General features: G+C 37.9%; 1 protein-coding gene and 1 long non-coding RNA gene across 7 annotated transcripts in view; one reads left to right on the top strand and one right to left on the bottom strand.

Annotated features, from left to right (window-relative positions):
- The window catches only part of LOC140697709 (uncharacterized), a 60645-nt gene extending 38080 nt beyond the window's left edge, over window positions 1–22565 (bottom strand). For both annotated transcript variants that reach the window (XR_012074959.1, XR_012074960.1), the window contains exon 1: window positions 22369–22565. This is a non-coding gene — a long non-coding RNA (uncharacterized lncRNA). The remainder of the gene's footprint in view (window positions 1–22368) is intronic.
- Window positions 21378–27526, top strand: part of CEP85L (centrosomal protein 85 like) — a 137826-nt gene continuing 131677 nt past the window's right edge. For 2 of the 5 annotated variants that reach the window (XM_072965795.1, XM_072965791.1), the window contains exon 1: window positions 21660–22084. In XM_072965795.1, coding sequence (XP_072821896.1) covers window positions 22012–22084 — 73 coding nt within the window. In that variant the 5' untranslated portion in view covers window positions 21660–22011. Of the gene's footprint in view, window positions 22085–25566; window positions 25754–26835; window positions 26916–27526 lie in introns of those variants that run through there. The other 3 variants (XM_006205701.4, XM_072965792.1, XM_072965793.1) reach the window with 3 other exon arrangements.

Raw genomic sequence — 27526 nt, 5'->3', positions numbered from 1 at the left:
ATAGAATACAAACTTGTGGTTGCCAAGGGGGAGAGGGGTGGGAAGGGACAGACTGAGATTTCAAAATGTAGAATAGATAAACAAGATTATACTGTATAGCACAGGGAAATATATACAAGATCTTGTGGTAGCTCACAGCAAAAAAAAAAGTGACAATGAATATATGTATGTTCATGTATAACTGAAAAATTGTGCTCTACACTGGAATTTGACACAACATTGTAAAATGACTATAACTCAATAAAAAATGTTAAAAAAAGAAAAATAATTTTATCCTCTCCTTTGAAATACTCTTCAGATATTCTAGATCTGTTCTCAGTACATCATCTTTTCTCTCATCTTATTTGTCCCTATATCTTTTCCTCTGAATTCTATAAAGTTTTTTGAGTTCATCTTCAAACTTATTGATTTGATTTTTGACATTTTCCTGTTTTGCTTTTTTGCTGCTTCCATTGCATTCTTAAAAAAAAAAACTGTTAGCAATCCTATTCTTATTTCTAAAGCAATCTCTCCTAATTTCAAATAGTTCCCATTTTAAATATGTAATATTTTTTAAACTGACAGCTTTATTGATATAAAATTCATATACCACAAAATTCACTCTTAAAGTGTATATTCCAGTGGTTTTTAGCATATTCATAGAGTTGTGCAATCTTTACCACGCTCTAATTTTGGAACATTTTCATCATTCTCCAAAGAAACCCTATTTACTTATTAAAAATCACTTTCTATTTCCCCCACTTGCCCAGCCCCTGGAAACCACTGACCTGCTATTTCTGTGGATTTGCCTATACTGGGACATTTCATATAAATAGAAGCATAAAGCATGTGGCCTTTTGTGTCTGGTCTCTTTCACTTTGCATGTTCTCAAGGTGCATCAATGTTATGGCATGTATCATATTCCATTCCTTTTTATCACTGAATAATATTCCTCTGTGTGTATAATTCTGTTTATCCATTCATCAGTTGATAGACATTTGTGTTATTTCCATTTTTGGGCCATTATAAATAATGTTGGTATGAACATTTGTGTTTAGGATATTGTGCAAACATATGTTTTTATTTCTCTTGGGTATATTCATTTCTCTAGGAGTGAAATTGCTAGGTAATATGATAACTCAATATTTAACTTTTTGAGGAACTGGCAAACTATTTCCCAAAGTGGCTGCACCATTTTACAGTCCCACCAGCAATGTATGAGGATTCTAGTTTCTCTACATCCTCACTGATACTTTTTACTGTTTGTCTTTTTTATTACAGCCATCCTACTGGCTGTGACATGGTACCTCATCGTGCTTTCATTACCCTAATAACTAACAACGTAGAGCATCTTTTCATATGCTTATTGGCCATTTGTCTATCCTACCTGGAGAAATGGCTGTTCAGATGATTTTAAAATTAATTATTTGTCTTTTTATTGTTGAGTTGTAAGAGTTCTGAATACAAGTTCCTTATCAGTTATATGACTTGCAAATATATTCTCTCATTTCCTGGGTTTTCTCTTCACTGTCTCCAGGTTTCCTTTGAAGCACAAAGTTTTTAATTTTGATGACATCAAATTTATCTGTTTGTCTTTTTTTTTGTTCATGCTTTTGGTGTCAGATCTAAGAACCATTGCCTAATCCAAGATCACAAATATTTATGCCCATGTTTTAAGAGTTTTATACTTTTAGTTCTTACAATTAGGTCTGTGATTCATTTTGTGTTAAATTTTGCATATGTTATGTATATGGTATAATATTCTTTTGCATCTTGTTGATAGCCCAGCATTTTTTCAGTTCCTGGCATTTAGAAATTTTTCTAAGGGTTTTGTTTTGTTTTGTTTTGTTTGTATTATTAACTGTTCATGGATGGGATCATTTAAGTTTATTCCTCTGGTTAATTTCCTTTTATACATTAAAACTGGCTCTTTTTTATGATCAAGATATATATTTATTAAACTAAAAAGATCTTCATGATGTATTATTAGGAAAAACATACACGACTGTTAGAAGATTAGCATGGCCTTGTGAAGGAAAAACAAGCAAATTAATAAAGCAGTTAAGGTGTTCATAAAAAATTTTTTTTATGGAAGTGTAGTTGATTTACATTGTAAGTGTCTGGTGTACTGCAAAGCGATTCAGTTATACATATACATATATTTAGATTTTTTTGAATTATATGTTATTATAAGAAATTGAACATAGTTCCTTGCACTATACAGTAGGTCCTTGTTGTTTTATCTATAAAACTGACTGAAAGATGGTTCTTCTGCTTGTTCATTTTTATAACTGTGTTCATCTCCATGGATGAAGTTCACAATTTTCAGAATTGTTTGAGGGTCCTATTCAAATACTATGTGCAGACAATAGGAGAAGGGAAAAATTAAGATTTATCACAGTTCTACATTAATAAGTTGGATTCCAGGTGTCTGTTGGTGGAGGGAAAGCTTTACAGCCAGAGGGGTAGGGTCAGAGAGTTTACCACTGTGTCACAGAATTCCTACTTGTTTTTTGTGTCTCTACTCAGTATATGAAGGGTAAGCTGGAATGCCATGGCATATTTCTCTGTGTGGACTCTAGCATTTAATGGTCTTCCCATAGATGTTGGTAGGATTAGCATTTGTCCCTCCCTGACTTCCCTGTCACACATTCGCCTCTAGACACAGAACACTTTAATAGAAATCCCCTAAAGTTTATAGCAAGTGCCAATTCATATTTCCCCCACTGTTGTATCCCTTTGGATATTTAGCAGTAGTTAAACATAAACGTAGATCAGTGTCTTGAATCAGAACCCTTCTTTCAGCTTCTGATTTGGCTGTGTTCACTATTGATTATTCTTGGCTTCCATCTACTGACCCAGATTAGTTCAGTTTGCCCTGAATGATTATTTTGTGTTTTTGCTGGTGTTTCCTTTGCTTGTCCTGCCCTAACCACCAACCTCCCAACATTGAAAACTGATTTATTTCTTGATGTTTCACAACACTAAACTAGAATCAGTGATCATATTCTGCTTCTGCTGGAGGTCCCTAGAATTTCTTCCTTTTTAAAAAAAATTTATTTTTTGTTTGTTTTGGTGGAGGTAATTAGGTTTATTTATTTATTTGTTTGTTTTAATGAATGTACTGGGGATTGAACCTGGGACCTCATGAATGCTAAGCATGCACTCTACCACTGAGCTGTACCCTCCTGACAGTCCTTAGCATTTCTACATTGCCTCATCTTTCTTCATTGTTATAGTGAAAACCAATTACACCTAATGTAACCAGGTCTTTGTAATGTAGAAGTGCCTACCACACACACACACACACAAACACACACACACACACAAACACAGAGGAGCTTCTTAAAGATATTGAAGTACGTTATTCATCTTTACATTGCCAATAGAACTTAGCATCATGTATATACATAGTGGGTGCTCAACAAATACTTAAAAATTCACTTGAATAATTAATATGATAATATATCAATTTCTTAGTAAATAAAAAATTTCCTCTATTTCAAATATCTTGAAGATAGACAGTTTTTCATCTTTACATTTATTTTGATGATAGATTTGAAATGGTAAAAATAGATATCAGTGCTTTTTAAACAATACCTTCTTGGACATAGTTGAGAGTAGAGAAATACCAGTCTCAGTAGGTTTTAACAATGAAAGAGTTAATGGATCAGTGGTGTAATTATACTTTCACCTCCATTGTACTAATTGAAATGAGTATTTTTCTTATTAACAGTAGTTTAAAATATATATATATATATACTCTCAATTCTGTTCCAAAAAAGATTTAAGATGGTTGACATAAACATATACAAGTTAATAATATCTAATGTAATAACAATGTAAAACAGACAGAAAATGAGTGTAGGAAAAAAGATGAAACCCGGACAGAGGTTGGTAAACAAAATGTATGTTGCAAGGTCACCTACATGTACTTGCTTGTGGAAGGCTACATATTTGGCTCTGACTTTCGCAAGCTATTTCAAGAGGGCTCATAACCAATTACAGAACTAGAGTCCATTGATTCGAACAAACCAAATGCTTGGGATAAAGACAATTTCTCCAGTTACTGAAACCAGAAAGAAGTTTCTCCAAAAGGTTGTCACAAAAGCTACACTGTAAAAGTTATAAGGATCACCATTTTTACAGTCAACACAGCACAGCTTCATAGAAGTCATTTCTCAATATAGGCTAGGAACATACAGTTCTTTACACAGAAAACTCAGTAGACTAATTTTAAGTTGTACAGTGTTTTTAGCACTGACAATAACCTTGCTGATGGTCCTAATGAGAAGAACATTTCCATGGTCAACTTGAAATGCCTAGATACCTCTAAGACAGTTGAACAGCCTTGCAGAAAATTTCAGATCAGTGAGCATATTGTTGGATAAAATGCGCCAACAAAGTGAAAGAGTAAGAGGTCTATGCTATTAGTCAAATTTCTGCTGCTATAGTACCACATAACAACCAACAACTTTTAGAGGCTTAAAACAGCAAATGCTTATTTTTCTTGCTCAAGGTTGGTCAGCTCTACATCTCCTCATTCTTGACTCAGTGGCTACCCAGTAGATTACAGAAGCAAAGGAAGTGCTAAAGCTAAAACAGGCATGTTTAAAGCCTCCGCTTATGTCACATCTGTTCACTTCAATTGGCCAAAGTAAGTCACATGGCCAAGCCCAGTATGAAGTCGGTGGGGAAATAGACTCTGCCTACTCTGGTGGGAGGTACTGCAAAGCCATTTGACAAGTGCTGTGTAACTGCATCAGGGAGGGAGTGAAGAACTGGGGATAATTCAGATATCACAAACAAAATTCTGTTTGCTATTTCCCTTCACATTTCCCTTCCCATTTTGGACCTCTAAGGATCATACAGCGTTGGATTTTTCAGGAAACTTAAAGGTTCTCTAGTATGATCCTTTTATCTTACAGATGACTTATCTGGGGGCCCAGAAAGATTATGGAACTTGCCTATAAGACAATTCAAAGCTCTGCTACATTGAACTAAATGTTGTACTGCTAACTCTCCTCTCCATATTCCATTTCCAAACCCCAGCTGTACGTGGAATTATATGAGTTTAATTCATGAGGTAAATCTAGCATTAAAGACCTCACTCTCCAGAGGTAGAAGCCGAGAGAGGCTGTAGACATAGAGTCTTGATATTAAAGTGAAGGGAGATCTTAAATTCTGGATTCTGACTTCAAGAAACTGGTCTTCATAGAGTTTTTCTAATGAAAATATTTATAGACTTGAAGTTGTTATTTAAAAATAGGTAATGTTTCCAGAAGGAAATATTTAGTTTCTTTCCCAGTTGCTTTCCATTGTCTCCATGTTTCATCTGACAAAGAATCAACTGTAAGAAAGGGCAAGGGGGCGGGGAGGTAGGCTGAATGGAAGATTGCCAGAGATGGAGGAAAGAACAGGGCCTGTTCAAGCTGACTTTTGCCTTTCAAGTTTCCCTCACGTCCTCCCTAAGGTAAATCACCAGTGGCCATATGCTTGGCTTACTCCTCAAAAGCAGATCTGAGCTGGTAAGCAAACTGAAACGCACTGGGGTCGGGTTTGTTTTGAGAGAAGGGAACAGCTGTTTCTCCGGAGTCCTCAGCAGACACGCAGCCTGTCCATTACCTCGGTGTTCCTAGATGGTATTGCTTACGGCCCTTTCTGTGCTCTGTTTACTGCTCCAATTCTGTAGATCAGTTTGACAGGATATTACTTTTTTTTAGAGACCCTTAGTAGTATTTGTTATTAATGTCCTGTCCAAGTTTGACGGTATCTTTAACATTTCCTGGTTTACTTCTAGTTTGTTTACTTCTGTGAATCGGCTTTTCTGGCAAGAAACTTGACTCCTGGAGATGATATTATCTTGGAGGAATGTAGGGCTAGGCTAGAGGGTAGTTCTTCTGAGAATCAGTGATCTGACCACACTTAAGGAACAAAGCCAGATAAGAAGCAGCCATTCAACATGAAAAACAGAGAGTAGTCATCTAGCTACACAACATTAAAATAGAAACATAGGAAGAGATACAAAATATGTTTTTAAATAATGATTTCCTATCCTAACAGTGTTCTGTTCCCTTTATTTTACCCTCGAACAGATGGTCCCCAAATTTTCAAGTAGGATCCCATTTTTAATATAAAAAAATTTCACAGAGCCCCACATAACAGTAATTGTAGTTTTGGTAGAATGTGATGGAGACAATACATTAGGACAAAGTACATTTTTGTGAATTCAGTAGTGCTTTTATTTAAAATCATACTTTATTGAACAAATGAACATCTACATGCATTTGAAGAATAGGCATATATATCAATGCAAGCCATCTTAATTCAGGATCCAGATAGGCATACTTCAGGGAACTGTGGGTTTCCTTGTAATAATTACAAAGATCAGCAGATGTCCATGGCTCATCGTTTGGCATCTAAACTTTGTCCTGCATTTTTATGCCTGTCAGTTTTGGAAGCTGTCCTACTTAATGACATCATTGATCTCCTGTCTACACAGACACTACATATTCTTACTAGTTGGATCAATCAGGACATAACAAAATGAACTGAGCCTTGTGTTTATAAAAGAAGACTGGAATTTGGGGCCTTTAAAAAAATCTACTAATATGTTTCTTTGAGGAAGTCAGTATCTTTGAGACTATTTTACATTTTGCAAAATTAAGGATGGGGGCTGGGGAGATACTTGCTCTGCCCAACTCAACAGACTATTGTGAGGTTTAAATGAGATTATGTAGCACCTAATTCTATAAAGAATAAATGGTATATCTGGCCAGTCAGTATTTTAGTAGAATCTTCCCATTTAGAGCCTAATTCTTCGTTATTGTAGTACTAGAAATGTATAGCTCATCCATAGTAACACTGGCCTGGGTGACGGCCATGCTCTCCAGACTCACAGTGGCTTGTGGACAGGAAGTGGAAGGTCCACTTGAAGTGGTGACTTAATTTTAAGATTTACCTCTGCCATTTCAGTGAATCATTTAATCCATCTGGGCCTCAGTTCCTTATGAATAGAGAAATGGACCAAAATCTCAGAGATGTTACAACTTTTTGCAGTGGGGCTCTTTTTTTTTTTTCTTCCTTAAATAAAATTTAATTGCAAAACTCCAATGTATAAACCAGACACAAAACAACACACAATTTTCACATGCACTTTAAAATTTCACTGTCTGTAAATGAGGCCCCAGGAGTATAGACTGAAAACCACTGATTTGGTTCACATTTAAGATCCATCTAAATGAAGATATCCACTTATTAATTTAAAATGAGAGATGTTCCTTCCCAAAGAATTGCTAGTAGTCATCTCTGTGGGACATCTTGCCCTGATGGTCACGTCTGCTCAGAAAATCAAACCTTAGATCAGAACCTCAGATCAGAACTTTGAGCATAAAATAAATCAAAGCAAGTTCTGTATTCTTGAGGAAGCAGTTCTATCAAGCGGTGGTGACCTAGTTTAATGCCCTTCTTCATTCCAAGACTTTTTCTCTAAAGAATAGGGCAGGGAAATCTAGAATCTTAACACTGTCCCCCACAGACCAGTATTGTAAGAAACACTCATCATAACCTTACCCTAGTCTTACTCTTTAACTTGCCTTTTTATGTCTCCGTGTAGTTCTCCATATTCCTACTGACATGACTGTCCTTCTAACATTTGGAATATGCACATGGACTCTAGGATAAGAATTTTCAAGGCATCCTACGTTTGAACACTCTTTACAGACTTCTGGCTGGATGGTCATCGAGGCTCTGCTTGTCCACTTCCTATGTTGGAGGGCTTATTACCACTGGAGATAGAGTCATTTCTCTTTCCTCCAAGAAGTAATTCTTAGACATTTCTTTCATACATTGATCTGAAATAAGACTCTCTATGGCTTCTATAGATTCAAATATCATCAAATGTGTGACAATTTGATGAATGAGTCACTTTATAGCATGCTCTAGACTGCAAGTTCCCCACAAGACTCTGAGCTACTGCAGAACTGAGCCTGAAAGGTTAGTCTTTGTTTGCTCAGCACCTAACAGGACCAGAAGCACAGAGGACACTTGATAAATCTTGGGTGAATGACTAAATGAATTAAGTGGATTGGGAGCAACTCATTAAGCAGAAAAAGACTGAATTACATTATTATTTTCAAAAGCAGCAGCTATAAAGTTTATAGCTCAGTTTCTCTCTGAGCAAATCTACTTTGTACTTTCAGACCCTAACAATGCCCCTGCATTGCCACAGCTTCAGAAAATGTGAGTTTCTAAACCACTCTGATGTCATTTTCGGGATGCAGACTGACCTGTAATCTGCCCCCAGGTCCAGCCACTGAAAGAACTGAAAGTAGATAGAGCATGAGGCTGGTCCAGCTTGGCAGCTGATGATGGGAACCACAAAGAATGATCACCTAGGTTCTAATCCTGGCCTTTCCATTTGTTTGCTATATGACCTTGGGCAAGTTACTTACTATCTCTGTGTTTATGAAATGGATATTAGCTAATGTGAGGATTTAATGAGTTGATGCCCCTAAAGCTCTTGGAACAGAGCCAGGCATGTTGTAAACATTCAATAAGTACTGACTTTCATGCCTTCATCCTGGTTTAGTGGAAGGAGCATGAGTTTTGAGTTAGACAAGCCAGGCTGTTAATTCATACTCTGGCCCTTTTCTTAGGTAATCATTTAATTTCACTAAACCTGTTTCATCTTGTGTAAAATGTGGATAAAAACATAGTGGTGGCGGGGAAATGCTATTTAAAACTACAGCCTTCAGATTCCCAAGACTCCAAGTTTAGGAAAACACCTGGATTAGCCTGCTTTGGATATGAAGGAGGAAGCCCCAGACAAAGAACTAAATTGCTTTGCCTGATAAAATAAGAATTTTGAGCATCCCAGAGCTTGAGATGGAAGCACCAACCCCAGGAAGGAGAAAAGTCCAGTAAAACAGCAAAAATCCTAGGGCTCTATTTGGGACAACAGTCTTAATATCCAATGTTGAGTTGTTTATTATGTGGCACCACAGTGGGCCATGTCTTACCTTTTCACCAGAATATAAATCCATGTTTATTTCATAAACAGTCATATGTGGGTGACAATTTGGGAAGTGAAGAAATTGAGGTGATGTGTTTATGGTATGGAGTAAGACAGTACAGCAGAAAGGAAAGCAAACACAAGAGGGATGTAAAGGAGGGATGAAGAATTTAGCTCAGGTAGGAAAATAGAATGTGAGATGAGCAAGAGAAACCTGGAGACGTGGGCAGGACCAGCAAATTTCTCCCCAGTGTTTGAGATCACTATCAAACACTCTTATTTTACACCGATCTTAAAGGATAAAACAAAAACAAAAACAACCGCCCCCTAAACTAGAGTCAAAACAAAAAACAAAAACTAGAGTTGTTGAAGAACCTAAGTACCCTGACATTTGCACTACACACTCAGCAGGATTCTTATGACAATTAATGTTAATGGATGTAAACTCCCAGCACAGAGTAATCATTCTGTAAGTGATAAGTATCATCCATTCATCCTGTTAATTCATATATTATTCAATGAATATTTAACCCAAAGAAGCTGGACAAAGAGCAGCTGGTAGATGTTGGAGGCAGTAGAGCATACAGGTTCATTCATCTCACTATGTTGGAGACTTACCTAACATTCCTCCCCTGTTCCCCACATCTTTATCCCTGGCCTCTGTCTTTCTGCACAAGAAAATACACTCCCCAAAGGAACAGCACTGGGTTTCAGGAGTGCCAGGACTGTGCCCCTCGGGGAGCACACGCAGGCTTGTGTGATTATAAAAGATTTTTCCTAAGTCCTATTCTTGTAAGAGAATGCTTATGGACCGAGAGTTTGAAAATGATTTCATTTATCAACTCATTTAAGGTAAGAGTGACAGGCAAGGTTCTAAAAACACGGAGTTATTTTATCCATGATCCATTTTCCAGTAAGTGACTACCAAGATAGTTGTAGCACAAGAATAGGTAATGGCTTTGTTTTCCCGAGATGTAGTCATTGCGATTATTTTTAGACAAAGGATTTGGAGCCAGAAGCCCAACTCATAATTATGTTGCTATGATTCTACAACCAGTTGTTTTGTGGAATTAATTCGACCGTGACATCTTTAAAGTCACCACATTTTCTGAAAAAATCAGCAGATAAAAACTGAAAAGAAAATATTCCATGACATGAAGTGCTGTTCCCTGCGATTATCTCGTGTCTTTCTACTTTTGAAGTTTGCACGCCCCCTTCCCTTAGGCCTTTTTCTATTTCCCTGCCCTACCAGTTACTGAAGCCCACTGACATCCCCTCCCTCAGTATTCCAGAGGCCCCCAGCCTGATGATCTCCACTTCCTCTGAATGCCTGCATTGACTGGAGATTGTCTACAACTTTCCTGAGAACTCCTCATCCTCTCCCTTGAATTTTAGTTTATTTTCAAATAGATCTCATTATTTCCGAAGCTAGGTTTGTACTATGTAACAATTTTATGTTACAAAAACAACATGTCAGAGATCAATATTATCAAAAATTTGGAAGCGAGAGGAAAGAAAAATATTCATGATCTCAGCATCTTACACTAACTCTGTACTTATCCTTGTAGCGTGTTCCTTCCTTAACTTTTTCCGTATGCTTATTTTTTCACTGATTTAATTCTAGTGGCTATGCAATTACATATTTTGACTTTTTCAACTAACATTACATCACAACCATTATGCAAATTGGTATATAGCCTTCATAAATATTATTCTAAAGCTGGCATAATACTATGTTAAAATTTTAAATTATTCATTATATTCCACTATTTTAAATGATACTGTAGTTGACTTCTTTATGCATATAGTTTTTCAGTGAGTGTATTTATGTGTGTGCATGCTTGCATTTTTTTTTTTACTTTTAAATTTTTTGGGGGGGTCATTAGGTTTGTTTGTTTGTTTGTTTGTTTGTTTATTTATTTATTTATTTATTTATTTATTAGAGGTACTGGGGATTGAACCCAGGACATTTTGCACTTACTCTACCACTGAGCTATACCCTTCTCCATCCATATTTTGATATTTTTTTCTTAGGCTAGTATTCCCAAAGGGAAATTACTGAACTAAAGAGTATGATTATTTTTAAGGTTTCCAAATTGGTTTCCAAAAGAGTTGGACCAATTTATATCACCAAAAACATACGAGAATATCAGTTTCTCCAGACTTTCATCAGAATTATTTTCTTAATTGTTTAGTCTTCATATAAACAAAATAGGATGACATTAGCTCACTGCTTTTAATTTTTTGCTGTAAATTATTTAAAGCATACAGAAAAATATGGAGAAAAATATTAATCCATAGTCCTGGTTTATCAACTCTTAATACATTTCCATATTTTTACTAGTTTTATAAAAATAAAATATTATGTAAATGGTTGAAGTCTTTGTGGACCCCCTTGCCAATTCCACTCCCTATGCCCTCTCTACAGAGACAGCTGGAACTAGATGTTTATCATTCTCTTGCATTTCCATACCTTTTATTTGTTAAACCTTTGATTACTAATGAAGTGAAACTTTTTCCTGTGATGTAGGTAATATGAAAGTGCTCAGGTTCTAGAGGCAGCCAGAACTGGCTTTGAATTCCTGCTCTGCCTCTTGCTACCAATGTCTCCTTGGACCACTCTGTGCCTCAGTTTCCTCATCTAGAAAATGGAGATAACAATCATTCCTACTATTCTTTATGTGGTTATGAAGATTACATGCGACAGTTCAGGCAAAATTCTTGGCACAGCGCTTAGCACTCAATAATGCCTTTTATTATTGCTCTAGCTCCTCTTTGGACTGCTTGCTCCTCATCCTTCTTAAAAAAGATGAGCTTATCTACAACTTGTGAAACACTTGATCAAACATGATCGTGTGTACTCATGACAGCTTTATGAGATAATCCTGCAGTGATCCCAATTGATGAGTGAGGAAACTGAGCCCGGAAGGTCCACAGACAGCAGGCAGTGGAGCTGCGTCTGAACATGTGTCTCCAGTGCTGGCAACGCACGGCATGCTCTTTGAAGTGGCAGCCCCATCACCTCTGAAAGTTAACAAGCCGTTTCATGATACAATATCGCTGGCCTATGAGGTAGTTTTAGCACTACTGTTCTTTAACACAATCATTATAGATAGACCCCTGTTTCTTTATTTATAATTGTTTTCTTTTTCTATATTTCTGAATATTTTGTAAGAAGTATTTATTGCTTTTATAAAACTAGATATACTTTTAAGAGCAACAAAAAATGTTACCAACAATATAATATAATTACATTATATTTATTGTTAGAGATTTAAGACCTCTAGGCTTGGTATTACTTTTTTCTGATTTTTAAAAATAAGATAAAGATCTTAAGCAATTTCTGAGGCCAAATTTCAGTCCATGAACACATGAATCCTATAGATTCTAACTAAAATAACCCTATAATTATCCTGAGTATTAAATAGTTAGCTGGAAATTTTAAAATTTCTTTTAATTTAATTAAATTTTAATTAAATTAAAATTTAATTTTAAAAGAAAAATTATGTCTTATTAAAATGTATTTATAAACTGTATTTAAGGAAACTTAATTTTTTTATTGTTTTTCTCAGGGCACAAGAAAAAAGTGCCCTGGATATAGATTATAATCTCCTTTTGCAGGCATCAATAGGACACATCAATAAAGGTCAGCTCTGTTTATACAAATCTTAAACTACAAGAACTTTTTTTTAAGATGACATTTTATGGTAATCATATTTTTCTCAGTTCTCATATTTTACTCTTTTTTTTCTTTGAACATTCTGACATATCTCACATTAAGTGACATTCTCCTTATCATATTTAAGAAAACCAGATTCAGAAAACCCAAGAAGGGTGGGAGTTAATGCGGCGGTTACAGACAACAGGACAGAGCAACCCCTGCACAATAGAACTGGGAATTTTAATGGCAACAAGAGAAGCAAGAGCATCTCAAGACTCAGGAACAGTGTGAGTGACAGGCACACGATCATGCAAAGGCTATTTACTGAAATAAATACTGAAGTATTTTGAAAAGACCAATATAGATCCCGCCAGCCTATATCCAGTGTTTGTTTTGGTGTTATTCCAATGGGAGAATAATTTGGTTCTTTTTTTCTTCCAGAAACCACAGGGTTCAGGTAAGTGGCAGTATGGGTTACTGGGAGTCTATAAAAACCATCACTTTATAAATGAGAGTCTGCCCCTCACCTGGCAATCTGCCAATTTGCCCAGCTACTCACTGGAGCAACACTCTGGGTCTGGCCTTTTGCCAGAGTCTGAAAAGGGACCAAGGCATGCGAGCTTCCTGGTGGCTCTCACTGCAGTTCTCCTTTAGCGGACCTTCTCCAGGAGGCTGGCAGCCACCTCAGCAGAAAGGCTCCTCGCAGCTTACAAAGCTTTCCTCTTTTAGCAGGCAAATGCCCACACGTATCAAAACATTTTAAGGAAAGTCATCATAAACCCCTGGATGATGAAAGGGCAACAGAAAAACTACAGTGCCTGGTACTGGATCCCCATATAGCAGGTAGGCACTTATAGGCTGATAGCTACCTCAGCCCTGGAAACACAGAGACAGACACTCATCTGCTAATTGCAGCTCATTTCCTCTAAGAAATTTTAAGCAATCTGTTTTAAGACATAGTATGGAGGAAGATGAAAATTCTTAAAAAAAAAAAAAACTGATGTGGCAAAACCCAAACTCAAAACCAGAGCAAGAGTGGCATTGCTCTACTACGCTCCGATTTTCTAGAAACAGCTTCAGGCAGCAGGCTCAGGAGCTGGGTGAATTCAGGGTAAGCCAGGGTGGGATTAGATGTTCCAGTCTGCGCTGCTCTCCTAAGCCTGCCATGATCTGAAACTTAGCTCTTGGGCCTGGGCCAGAACCAGACAGACGCTCAAGGGTGAGCAAAGAAGGCAGCAGCCTTCAGGCAACTGCTGCGCAGGATCCTCTGGATACTGCCCTGCCCTCTCTTCTCTCCTAGCACTGGTCAGGTGCCCCCAGTCCATCCCCCTGCCTTCTTAGTGTCACTAGAGGTCTCTCCTGCTGAAATCATATACTTTTTTAAGATTATGAAAATAAATGCTAACTGCTATTTCTATCTTTTGATCACAGTTGAAAATATCTATCCTTTGGTGATTTTCACAGTATAAATACCTTGCCCAGTTTTACTAAGGCTAAAAGTTTACTCCAGAACTTCATTAGGAAATTATGTAATGGAAATAAGTTACCTAACATAAAGATTTATATACTATACCAGTAAGAAAAATGTCATTTAAATTCCTGTATATCATAGATATATCTTTTGTAATTTGTCATCATCCATAATGTATATATGAGTGTGAATTTAATTTTAGATACTTTGTTCATTGTTAATTCTTCTCAGATTCTCTGTGAGCACTTATGATAATGAATATATTTGATGTTCAGGTGGCTTTTCTGTGCTTTTATTTTACAGTTTTGCAGTTCAGCAGTTGGTGATTCAAGGTGCACAGAACATTAAAAAAAATTCTCAATCACTATAATGAAAGTTCAAATTGATTATTCTAGGTTTTTTAAAAAACATTTAAGTCTTATTAGGTTGTAAGAAAAGTCTGTAAGAAGTTATTCGTTCTGAATTCAGTTTTAGGCAGTATGTTAAAATGGATTCCCCAAACACACCATTATAAAATATTAAAAATGTTTAAGAAGTATCTTGCTATGGCTCAAAGTAGAGAAAAAAGTGGACCAATTTTAATTAATTAATTTTAATTAAGTTAGTCTAGATATGTCCAAATATAAGGTGATCCCCATTCTTTTTCAGATAAAGTTTCAAAAATGTGTCCCAAGTTTGGAACAACTTGATATGTTAAAATTTTGAGATATAATATGTGAAATGGTTAAATGTCAACACAATATTGTTGCTTAACAATAACACAAGATATGTTTCTTTTTTCTACTTCCATATTTAACATATATTTACAATCACTACAATGTAGTAATTATTGTAACACATTTTAAAGTAATGTTTTATATTTATTTTTTTAAAATACAGATTCCAGATTTTACAGATTGAATTCACATCAAGCCTACTTTTTATTTCTCTACTTAAGGACAACAAATATTTACTAAATGAGTAAGTGATGAACACTTTTATACTATCTTCTTTCTTTTTAAAAATATGTATTATTTTTATAATCAGAAAAAAGTAACAAAAATAAGAAATTAATTCCCCCATAAGTCTCAAAATTATGGCTAGACTTGTGTTTTGTTTTCTGCGTATATTATAATACTTTTTAAAATTACATTGAAATATTAGCTTAAGTGTCCACTCTTTAAATTAGCCCAGATCCCTTTGGGACTGTTTTAGTGATATTAGCTCTATTTACAGTTCCAGAGATCCTTACATTCTTCCATTGTGTAAGCATTATGAGGAAAATTCTTTGGAATGAAAACTTACCAAAGTTAACAGAGTTATTGAATTGAATTCTGCTGTCTAGAAGTAACGAATCTGTGAAAACTGTCTTAATGTTTTAAAATTATTTGAGTTTGTGAAGTTGTAACCAATAAATCACTCTTAATTAACTAATTAAAACCCTATTGACCTCAATGAAGTCAATAATACGCACAAGTTTGTGGTGTGCTTCTGGAAGCACTTGGGATAATAGCAAACTTGTCTAATTGGGGCAGCAGCTCCTGGGACCAGCCCTGTCAGGACTATTGAGGACTTTTCCCCATGAGTTTCATGTCTGCCCAAGTGGCATTCTGAATTGGCTTAAATCTGTTGTTCCTCTGCTGTTATTTACCTATACTGTTGTCTGGTGTCAGTCCATGTTGCTCTGTGCTGCCTTTCTGGTAACTCATCCTTGATTTACAGCCCTCAGAAACATTTTCAGCACACTCTAAGAATCTCCATTTTACTATTTAAAACAAACAAACAGATACATAGACAAAACCCCAACTCCTTTATATATTTATCTTTCACAGATTTCTTTCAGTTGGTTCTCCAGGAAGCAGATGTTAAATGGAATGAGTGCAAGAAGTTTATTGGAGGGTAACACCAGTACAAGGGGCAGGGAAGATAAAAGGGGCAGGAAATAGGATTTGAAAGGACAAGCTCAGACCACAGTGCATACCTGACAAGGTCTCAGTCAATCCAGTGGAGAGCTAGAGAACAGAGGCTGATGATGAGGAGGGTTCTGCTTTGGAAAGACTGGCAGGTATCTCTGCCATGCTCAGTCATTGGCTGGGGCTATCCAGGAAGAGGGAGGCCTCCACTCAAAAGCTGAGGCAGATCCCGGGTGCTAGCAGCTTGTGGACTGAACATCCTTGTGGATGAACATCAAGGTCTTTCTTGAAGGGAAATTAGAGAGAAGCTGCCTCTTAGATTGAAGTCTTCCATTGCCCCACCTCAGAAACCTTAAAGTCCAACATGCTACCCGCTCACCTACTGCCCTGTCTTTCCATCGTTCACTCCCTTACTCTCATTATATCTGCTTGGTGATTTCATGTGAAACTTCTGCTCCCTGACTCCCTCAACCTTCTCTCAAGATGTCAGCCCTCTCTTGACTTCAATGTTTTCTCCAGATAGGCTACACCCAATCCCCCATCACTGCATCCATTCTGTAGCAAATATCCTTCAGTTCCTTGCCCCTTTTCCCTAAGTGCCCACAATGCAAAACCATGTTTATCCATCTGCCTTCTTTATTCCTATACTCAAACTGCTGGCTGCAGCTAAAGAAAATCATCCCATACCACAGATTTATGTCACATGATTTCCAGTCTGAGCTGACCCCTAAACACTATACAGAAATCCTATAATTAAGTCCTTCCTTCTCATATAGTATCTGAAGAAAAATCTTACAATTTTTGTTTTGCAACATGTTGAAGAGCATGATGGGGAAAGCTCATTAGATTTGAATTCTAGCTCTTTACTGCCTGTGTGGCCTTATTTAACTTCTCTGGGTCTTTTTTCCCCAATCTTTAAAATGGGGCTAATATTAACTGTTGATAACAGATTGTTTTAAGGATTACATTAAATATTTAATCGGTTTAGTGAGAATTCTCAAATCATTGACAGTATATACTCTAAGGTTTTTTCCTCACTAATTCCTGTCAACTGTATTCTATTGAAAATTCCTCTTTCCACCGAGTACATCCCAATCTAATTTCATAACATTTTGGACATTTCAAGTTATTAAAACAGTCCTCTTCTCCCCTAGGGCAGGTTAGATAGGAGACTCTGTGTGTTTAGTGGAGGCATGATCTGTTTTCTCGAACTCTGCACTTCTCTCCTTCCACTACTCAATTTCGTGTTTGAAAAGAATGACAGGGAGAGAAGAATTTGTTTCTTTATACATTGTCAAGGTTGCTGTCCTCTTTCATTTTAAATGATCTTGCATCTTTTCTATAGGCTCAGTATGACGAGGTAGTGACCACAATACGTTCCATTGACAAAGATGTTAGTCCTAAGCAGTTCCAGTAAACATTGATGGTTCCTTGGAAGACTAAACTTTATCTTTTGGCTGAATTTCATCCCTCCCAGCCTCACCTCCTGCCTGAAGGACTGCTCTATTATTCAGTGATCCACATCTTACTTTTCTCATTGGCCATTGCAACCCAACTCTGGAACCAAAGGGTATAGGTGGGACTCATTTTCTGTATCTGCCAGGAATCAGGGACTTGAGAGGAGGTGTCTTCACCCTCTTGGCCTGTCTACACCACCCAGTCACCTTTTCTTATTCTTCCTCCTACCATTTGGATAGCATTAGGCAGAGACAGGAAACACAGTAGCTAATCAGACATCCACATGGGGAGTCCAGGGAATCATAGCCTAGAATAAAGGCTTCTATGAACTTGGCTCCAAAGCATTTGGTAAATATCTATCAGAGGTGTACCATTTCACCATAAGCCTTGGACAAATTAGTAACCCCAAAGGGTCAGGAAAAAATATCAATCAGTACTTCATTCTGATAGAAAGCATCATCTATAACTAACCTGGATGTACCAATCATGTTTTTTTTCTTGATGAGGTGTAACAGAACTCTATTTCTAGACTGTATGTCTGTGTCATCAATATAGGATGCATACATGCATTGTTCTAAGCATGCTACAAATATTAACTCATTTAATGCCCACAACAATCCTTGAGGCAGTTACTATTGTAATTCACAAATAACAGAAGAGGAAAGTGAGGCACAGACAGGTTAAGTAACTTATATGTCTTCTGTTTACATTTGTATAGTTGAATGTATCTGCTAGGAATCTAATTAAGATTTTTCAAACCCATTGTCAAGTGAAAGAGTTTCTTAAGTTTTCTTTTTTTTCATTATTATAAATGATTATTTGAGATTATGACAACCCATGGTAAATTTGGCAGCTTATCGTTTTTATGACCTGGAAGAGGTTATGTATCACAGTCATTGTTACATCCTTGATACACCAGAATTATTGGTTCCTTGGTATTTTTTTAGACTTCATCCACAAATGTGTTTCTATCAAGTTGCAATTGTTCCTTAGGAACTATTTCAATTTTAATTGGTTGGCTTAATTTTTCTTTTTGTTGGTTTTGATATTTTATATTTTTATAAACATTAACCTCTCTTGAGGTTTGACTGATATGATAAATTTATATAAGAAAAATACATATAAGATAGTTCAATTTATTGGCTCAGATTCATATCCAAAGGATTTAAAATTTATGAATTAAGCATTTATTTTTCACTTCTAAATATTATCTTTTTTGAATGTATTATTTCAAATGAAGAGTTTAATATGGTTTGATATTAAATTTGGTGTTTTTAGTACTATTTTCCTCTTTTGTGGTCTAGTTTATATTTTTAAAAAGTCCTCTCCCAAAACATTATCTAAATTTCACCTAAGCAACTATAGATATATTTATGTATATACACACATACACACACACATACACAGTCACTATTTTCATTACTTATACCTGCTTAGAAAAATTTCTAAAATATTAAAGTTCAATAATAAATGTTTAAGCTTGTAAGATTCTCCTTATGATCTTTACATACTGTCACAGTAAAACAAAAACATGCTGGTTTACAACATCAGGCTTAGTAATGGTTAGGTAGCCCTCAGGCTCTCAGTCTTGTGCCCTGATTAATTTTAACCATTGTGAGAACCTCGAATACTGGGTGTAACATGGATGTGGAGGGAAATCTCAGTTCAGTATACAGTAAACCCTTAAACAACACAGGTTCGAACTGTGTGGTTCCACTTACATGCAGATATTCTTCAATAGTAAATACTGCAGTACTATAGGGTCCCTGGTTGGTGGAAATCTCCAATGCCAATCCGCAGATACTGAGGAACTGTGGGTACCAGGAGGCTATCAGTTATACTCCGGTACTCTTACTGTGCAGAAGGTCCACACCCCCTAATCCTTGTGTTGTTCAAGGATCAACTATATATTCCGAATTCATATGACACACACAAAATTGGATGGTTACAGCTCACATCATATACATATTACCAGGAAAAGGGAAATAAGAACTACCTCGTTTCTTAGTCACACCCCCCCCCAAAAAAAGAAGAGAATTTTTGACGAGAGACAAAAAGCATGATACAAGCAAGATTTTTATTTAGTGAGAAAGAAGATAGTGAAAGACAGTACATTCCTGAGAAATGGGAGTGGGCCACTGCAAGAGAGGAAAAATGGCACCCTTCCCTCCTTTTTCCTGTTTTTATATCCTGGTTTCATGATTGATTGATTAATTGACTGATTGATTGATTGATTGACAACTTAGGTTCCCTGTGCTCTGGTTGATTGACAGATCAGGTTTCTTGTGCTCTGGATTGTTCCTTTCCCCTGCCTCTTCCCCTGCCCAGTGCTCATTTCTATCTAAACTACCAAACATACATAATATTCTTAGTATTTCAATTATTTTAATTGCCTTAGATCTTTATCCTCCGAAGTTTAACTACTAGGGATACAAAAATTTTTATCTCTGGTGCCAACTGCCAAAATAGCAACATGTTCTTTCGATTTGCCTTTACTCTGTAATAGATATTGAAATATTTTATATAGTCTCAGCTTCATATGTACTTTTTTGGTGTATGTAGTGGCATGCCCTTTAATTTGATAAAAAGATGTAGAAAACCTGAGTAAATGGTTCTTTGAAAAAAAATACTGCTTAGAATCGAGTGGACGTTGGCAGAGTTTTGGAATAACAATAAGTATATATTAAACTCACAGAGGACCAAGATATATCTGTAATAGTTCATACATTTCTTAGAACCATATAAAAAAGTTTGGTATTTAGTAAATGCTGTAGCTGATATGAGACTATGGTAACTATAAGTCATGAAGAGAAAGATAGTTTCTTACAGCTCTACAGCTTCTGATAATACTTCTTGGGGTTTCTTTTTGAAACTACACTATTCAAGTATCATATTAAGTGAGCTAATACACATTTAAATCACAAAAAGGAACAAACTACATTCTTTTTTCATATTTCTGTCACTTTCTATACTTAGAAACAGTTGATCCTTGGCCAGTTGCTCATGATTTGGAGAAATAAATGGAACTCTACGAGAGGGAGACTAAATGCAAAACTGTGATCACATAAATTGCAGGACAGATATGGTAAATGATAGATTATACACCTAAATGTAATTTCACCGCTAAAAGTTTTAAGCAGTACTTTCCAATCACAGGGCGATTAAATACAAATATGAAGCCTTTGTTAGCAAACATCCGAAGCAGAAAAAAGCATCACTGGACTCAAAGCCTATTGAGGGTTAGGGACTTGCTCTGCAGCTTACCCGATTCATCCGCCAACCGCAGAGTCCGCCTTCTATAGTGCTTGATCAATATTTATTAAAAAAATACTACTTTGTATCTAAATATTGGAAAGATTATGAATATTGCCATGAGAAGACTTAAAAAGAGGATGCTGCACCCTTTTATCCTTCCTTAGGATACCTGGCTCTGCACTCTGGGTTCAGGTGAAGGGCGTGAACTGACCACGCAGATGAGGGATGTGAAGGTGTAGGGTGTAAGTAAGTTACACTCTCATTAGATCCTCTGGTGCCATTTTGACTCCTTTCCGACTGCTTATCTGAGACACTGGGCTACTACATTAAAATTTACATCCCCTCCCTGAACCCTCTAGTACTAATTACCCATGAGGCTTTTCTCCTGCTTTTTCTGCGCACATCTCCAAGACGTAGATATTTTGTACACCCCTCACTCCCCCATTTAATTTGAGAGCAGAGGCAAACGATCTCTTTTCTATACCTTACAGTGAACTATAACAATGTCTGTGGAGTGCATGATGACGATTTTAATTCCAGTCCACATGAGACTGGGAGTCCCTCAGCCTCTCCCGGGTAAACCATTTTTATCTCTATCCGTTCTGATGAGAAGACAGGTCTCCCATACCTTTTTCAGAGAGGTGCCCTGGGAGCCTGAGGGATTACCCAAAGAGGGGAGGAACCGAAAGATAAGGCCCGGGGCCAAGTTCCCGTCCTCTTCTCAACTCGCAGGGTGCCGGGCTGGGGAAGGAGGGATGCGCCCGGAAGGTCGGACCCACCTATTCGCCTCTGATGGAGCAAAGCAGCGTAAGGGTACCCACCGAGACCCGCCCACAGTCCCCGCCCCACGCCGCGCACGCCTTATGTAATCGCCCGAGGCCCCGCCCCCAGACCCCGCCCCCAACCGGCTCCGGCTCAGGCTCCCCGGGCGGAGGGGGCGGAGAGAAGCCGCAGCTGCAACTGCTCCTGGAGCCTCTGAGCGTGGGCTCAGCCGGGGACCCAGCCGGCGTCAGCGCGGAGCCACCGCTTCCCCGTCCCGGAGCTCAAAACAGCCGGCTCGGCTATGGCAGCCGCCGCCGCCGCGGCGAATCTGGCCCCTGCGCTCCTCGGCCGACGCTGAGCGGCCGTTAATCAGCCAGTCCGCTCGCTCGCCGACTCGCCGGTGCCGCCTCGGCCCAGGTTCCGCACAAGTTTCCGCCGCCGAAGAAGCAGGAGGCGAAGGCAGGGGAGGACGGAGGTGGGGAGTCGGGCGCCCCTAGCCCACCCGGCACTCCCGCCAGCTATGTGGGGGCGCTTCCTGGCCCCGGAGGCCGGCGGGCGGGACAGCCCCGGCGGAGCCCGCAGCTTCCCGGCGGGTGAGTAACGGGACAGGCCCTGGGCTGGGGTGGAGGTCGCGGCCAACTGCGGCGCCTCGGGACCCCGCCGCCGCTCCCCTCCCTCCTCAGGCCTGGCTTTCCCCTGGCCTTCCGCCCGCTCGCCAGCCAGGCTTCCTCCCGGCTGCGACACCCGGCCCCGAAGGCTGACATCTGGCAGCCAGCGTCCCCTTCCCTGTCTGCCGCGCTTCGCGGCTCACCGGCACCCCAGGGCTCGGTGTCCCGGCCGCTCTTCCTCGGGCCGCAGCCCCCGCGCCCCAACTTACGGCTCGCCTAGGCCTGCCTCCTCGGTTGGGCTTTGTTGTGTGTCCTCCTCCCATTCCGTCGTGGGGTGTGGGGCCGACGTGGATAAGGGGGCTCACGGACACCGGGGCGAGAAGGTCGCTGCGACCGTGCTGCAGCGGCGCCGGCGCGGACCGCGCTTCGGAGGGCCGAGATCTGCACCGCGCCCGCAGCCGCTACTTTAGGGCGCGTTTGGGGGCGGAAGCAGGCTGCTGCTGATGCCTTGGCTGCAAGACACCCCCAGGGCTCCAGCCCCTCACTGAAACCAGGTCCCCGCCCAGCAGCCCTCTTTGGAGGACGCGTCCTGCAAGAGTCATTCTATCTTTGAGCAATGGGGTTGTTAATCCGTTTGCCTCTCCCTGGCCCTTTCAAGGAAAATTTGGGGTTTGACGCGTTGGGTGTGTGAAGGGAGCTGTTTGCAACGCACAGCCATTTCATGCCTGCATCCCTTAAAAGTTGTGTAGGAGCCACCAAATTAGGATAAATCTTCCCCTAAATTGGATTAAAAAAATAGGGTTGGATTGCCTGTGATAAGTTATTTGACGTTGACAGTTCTTACAGGCACTTTACTCTTAGTTGAATTTTGAACCCTCCGAGAGAAGCTGCAAGTTATATGGCCCATTTATCCAGAAAAAAATTCGCCATCTGTACATACACAAAATTTTTCCGACAATTTGAGGTGCTTCTGGGACTCTATTAAGTAACGTTGTTACACAGATGTTTGAACTCGACTTGTATAACGACATTTTTGTATACATTTTCAAAGCTACTTGCAAAACAAAGCAGAAGTAGCGTTTGAAAGTTTTTTGTTGTTGTTGTTGGTAGTATTTTTGGTATTTTAAAATATTAGGCATAAACTCAGATTTTTAAAATAATTTCAAATAATGCAATTCTGTGATAGTTTAGAAATTTGTGATGTGTTTTTTTAAAGACAGTTTTCTCAGCTTTATTGGGGGTGTAGCTGACAAATAGAAATCATATATATATTTAATATCTGCAACTTGGTTTTGATATATGTATACATTATGCAGTGATCTCCATAATCAAACTAGTTGACAATATCCATCATCTCACATAGTTACCATTTTTTTGTGTGTGTTTGGTAAGAACACTTAAGATCTACCCTCTTAACAAATTTCAGGCATACAGTATGGTATTGTGAACTGTAGTCATATACTGTATGTTAGATCTAGCCATATATACATTTTAAAATCCAGAGTTAAATTTGAAATCATTCTCTTAAATTTGATCTATAATTTAAAAATAACAGGATTTAATGTAGACATGAGTTTAGGAAAAAAATGAGTAGGAAATTATTTTCTCTAAAACGTATACTATTTGTCCTAAGAAGAGGAGACAGCAGTTGAGAGGTTTCTGATGCTTACTGAGTATTTACAAATCCTGCAATCAAAGTAACTTCAGTGTGTGAGAAGAGACTTCATTATCCCCAAGGGCTGAAGGGAGTGGTTTCAATTTATCTGTAGATGTCAAAAGCCATCTGTAATGTCTTTGTAACCTAACCTCTTAAAATTTATTTGTAATAACACATTGAAGACATAATATCACTCAAACATTGTATACATTTTTCCATTGTTTTCTTTTTTTAACATTTTATTTAATTTTTATTTAAAAATTTTTTTTTGTAGTATAGTCAGTTTACAGTTTCTGGTGTACAGCACAACATTGTCTTCTGTGAGGAAGAAACATCTTAGTACTTAGAAATTGTTAATTAACTGAAAGAAGGATTTTGAGGTTATATTGCAGCCTCTAAACCTTTGCTGTGACAAAGAATATAGTGGAAGGAGATACCTTATAAATACTACACAATTTTAAGAAATTTGGGCAGTATATCTTTACAAAACATGTATTTTATCTCACCTTTGACAGTGATAAATCTTTAGTAAGTCAGGACCTACCTTTCCAATAAAATTTTTTTTACCTGTCTACTGAGAATTGATTACTTTTACAGTAATAGTGATGTAATTATGTTTATTCTCTTGAGCAAAGCAAATATGAAAAAAATTTTTTTTCAGTTTAAAAAAGTTACACCTTAGGTGAAAATCTTAAGTGTGGTTTCTTTAGCAAATAAGCAGATGGTGAATGACCTCTGAGTTTATTCATGTAAGCATTTTTTTTTCTTTCTGAGAATTTAAAGAAAATTTATATTTTTGAAATACTGTCCAATATTATCTTTTGACTACCTTGAGTGATTTTAGAGCTTTTCTGAAAACAGAAGGAACCAGTCTTTTGATTGAATTTGCCTTCAGTCATTTTGGTCTTGAAGGCTAGTGTGAAGACAGGGATAATAAAATAATTTCTGGTATTTAAATGAGTTTGTCTCAATATGAGGGTTAATTCTAGATGTCCTAAAACTGATTTGTTTATATAGTTATGTAATTAGACTAAAGGGAAAACCAAAGGTAATAGAACCAGTGTTCTAAAAAATTGAAGGAAACTTTCTTTTCACGGTAATGGCAGTAAAAACAAATAGGAGTAATAAGTGTGGTTTGGAAAATACTGTACTTTTGACCTTTGCTTTAGGATTTAATTTTGTTTTGGCTTTATCCACAGTTTTTCGGCTTTACAGAGTAACTGTGTTATAAATGAAAACAAATGAATATTTTCTTATATTTCCATACAAAGATCAAACAAAAGCCCCCTCCCCCTTTTTCTATTGGCAAGTGTGGTTAGAAAACTAATTTTAAATAGAACAAATGGTGTGTCTTTTATGCATTTGGTTGAGTGCATTTGAGAATACCCTGTTAATCAAAATGTATAATAGTTTCAAAGTTGGATGAAAGATGAAGGTATTTCCCTTAGGTTTTAAGAATCTAGTATGATACGGTGATATTTTGAGTACTTATACCTAGTTACACTGAATTTGTTCCTTTTTATAAATCATACTTTAAAAATATTAACGTATTTAACCCTTAAAACATTTGGAGGTAGGCTATGACAGTTTTAAAGTGTGCTAAAAATGAAATATTATAGAAAACACTTACATGATCTGAAGAAATGTCATTTGTTTAGTGCCTCAAACTTTAAATCTACCTCTTCCTAGTTGATGCATAGTCATAAGGTGTTTAGTTATGTCATAATGATAGTGGTAGTAACTGGTATGATTACATCAAATACTAAGATTTTCTGTGGTTCTGAATTAAATGGACCCAAAAGTACTACAGTAACAAGCATAACTCTTCTGCCTAAAATCAGTTGGACATGTTCTTCTATAATAGGCATTGGGGGGTGAAGGGTGAATCTCAACTTTAGTTATGACATTTGTGAAATGAACTTGATTATTAATTGGAATTTGATCGTTTTTTGGCTTGAATGAAGCTGGTAAATTAATCTGAGGCTGGGCAATAAATGGTGAGTTAACAACCTCTGTTGACGTGTTGTGAATGTTTCTGCATGTCAAGAACTGAAAGTTTTAACAAGGTCTTGAGTTTCCTGACTGGATGAAATGTGTGTATGTGTATTCTGAGAAAATGGAGAAGACATGAAGGCTCCCAGATTTTACTGAGTTATAACTTAATTAGTTCCCTCAGATTGTGCATTAAAAAATGAAGGATGTGATCCCCTAGATAAATTCTTAAGCTACAGTGAGATACTAATTATTATCACTACTTTAAGGTTATTTGTATTGTACATTGACAAAATAATATTCTATAAGTGAAATTTATAGTATAAGATCATTCATTTTAAGTATAGGAATGATCAACATAAAAGAACGTCAGATTGCTCTTCATACCAGTATTTTACTTCCACTTTCTATTTTTCCTTAATTAAAAAAATCGTTATCTAGCATAGCACTTGGCATATACATCAGTACTTGATAAATGTGCATCATTCTTTGAATAAATACTGTGTAGTAGGCATTGTACTAGGCTCTGGGGATATATCATTGAACAAGAAAGATAAGGTCCCAGCTCTCAGGGAACCTACATTCTAGTGGGGAGGAAATAGTCTTTAAACTAACAAGGCAGTTCAGCTAACTTTGAGTACAGTGGAGAAGAGGGAACTGGGTGAGATGGAGTGGAGGGGTAGATCTGAGTAGAGAAGGCCTCTGTGAGGAGGTAATACTGCTCTGAGACCTGAATGGTAAGAAGGAGCCAGACATGAGGGGAGGAGTGTTCAGGCAGAGGGTATAAAAACAGCTCCAAGGTAGAAATGATTCTGGGGAGTTTGAGGAATATTGGAGGTCAGTGAGTATAGAGCATAGTGAGAGGGATGTGAGGTGAGGGAGGCCAGATAAGGTAAGGCCTTGTAAGAAGTTTGGATTCTGTTCTCTGTGAGGGAAAGGTAGCTGTGGAAGGGTAGGGGAGATGACGTTCTTGCTTTCACTCAGCACGTTCAGTGCCACTGTGAGGCAGGCATGGTTCTGTGTTCTATGTGCTGGGGAAGTGAAGTAGACATTCTCTGTCCTTGGTATTTATAGATCACTCCTGGCTGTTTTGTGGGGGAAGAAGTTGTGGCGGGGTAGGTGAAAGATTGCAGTAGAGAACCTGTTAGTGGGCCACTGCAGAATTAGGTAAGAGATGATGATTTGGACTAGAGTGGTAAGGTTGGATTGGAGAGAAGAGAATGGATATGGAATATACTCGAGAAAGCTGACATATTTACTGATGGTTTGGAGGTAGCAAGTGAAGGATTGAAGAGTCAAAGATGACGTCTCTGTTTTGGCTTCAGTAATTATAATGGGTAGTGCTGCCATTTCCCAAGGTGGGGAAAAATGTGAGGAAGATAAGTGGAATCAAAAGTTCTATTTCAGTCATGCGGAATTTGAAATGCATTTTAGAGGTTCAGATGAGATATAGGGTGTACAAGTCTGGATCTAACTGGGAGATGGGAGAGGCAAAGGTAGGGATTTTGATAGTTACCTGTATATAAATGGTGTTTAAAGGAGATCACAGGGAGATAGTATAGAGAAGATAGCGGAGGTTAATGTTTTCTGGTCAGATGGAGGAAGAAGAGCCATCCAAAGAGATGGAGAAGGAGCAGCTAATGAGGTAGGAGTAAAAAGCCAGGAGACGGTGGTGTCCAGAAGACAGGAGACTGAAGGAAGTCACCAAAGTCTCATGCTACCAGGAGACAACTTAAAAAGAGGCAGAAGAGGATGGATTAATGCCACTGGCTAGTCTT

The sequence above is a fragment of the Vicugna pacos genome, chromosome 8, assembly GCF_048564905.1.
Source record: "Vicugna pacos chromosome 8, VicPac4, whole genome shotgun sequence".
In the NCBI taxonomy this organism is placed as follows: Eukaryota; Metazoa; Chordata; class Mammalia; order Artiodactyla; family Camelidae; genus Vicugna; species Vicugna pacos.
Note: the sequence above shows the minus strand (reverse complement) of the source record. Positions and strands in the feature narration are given on the sequence as shown.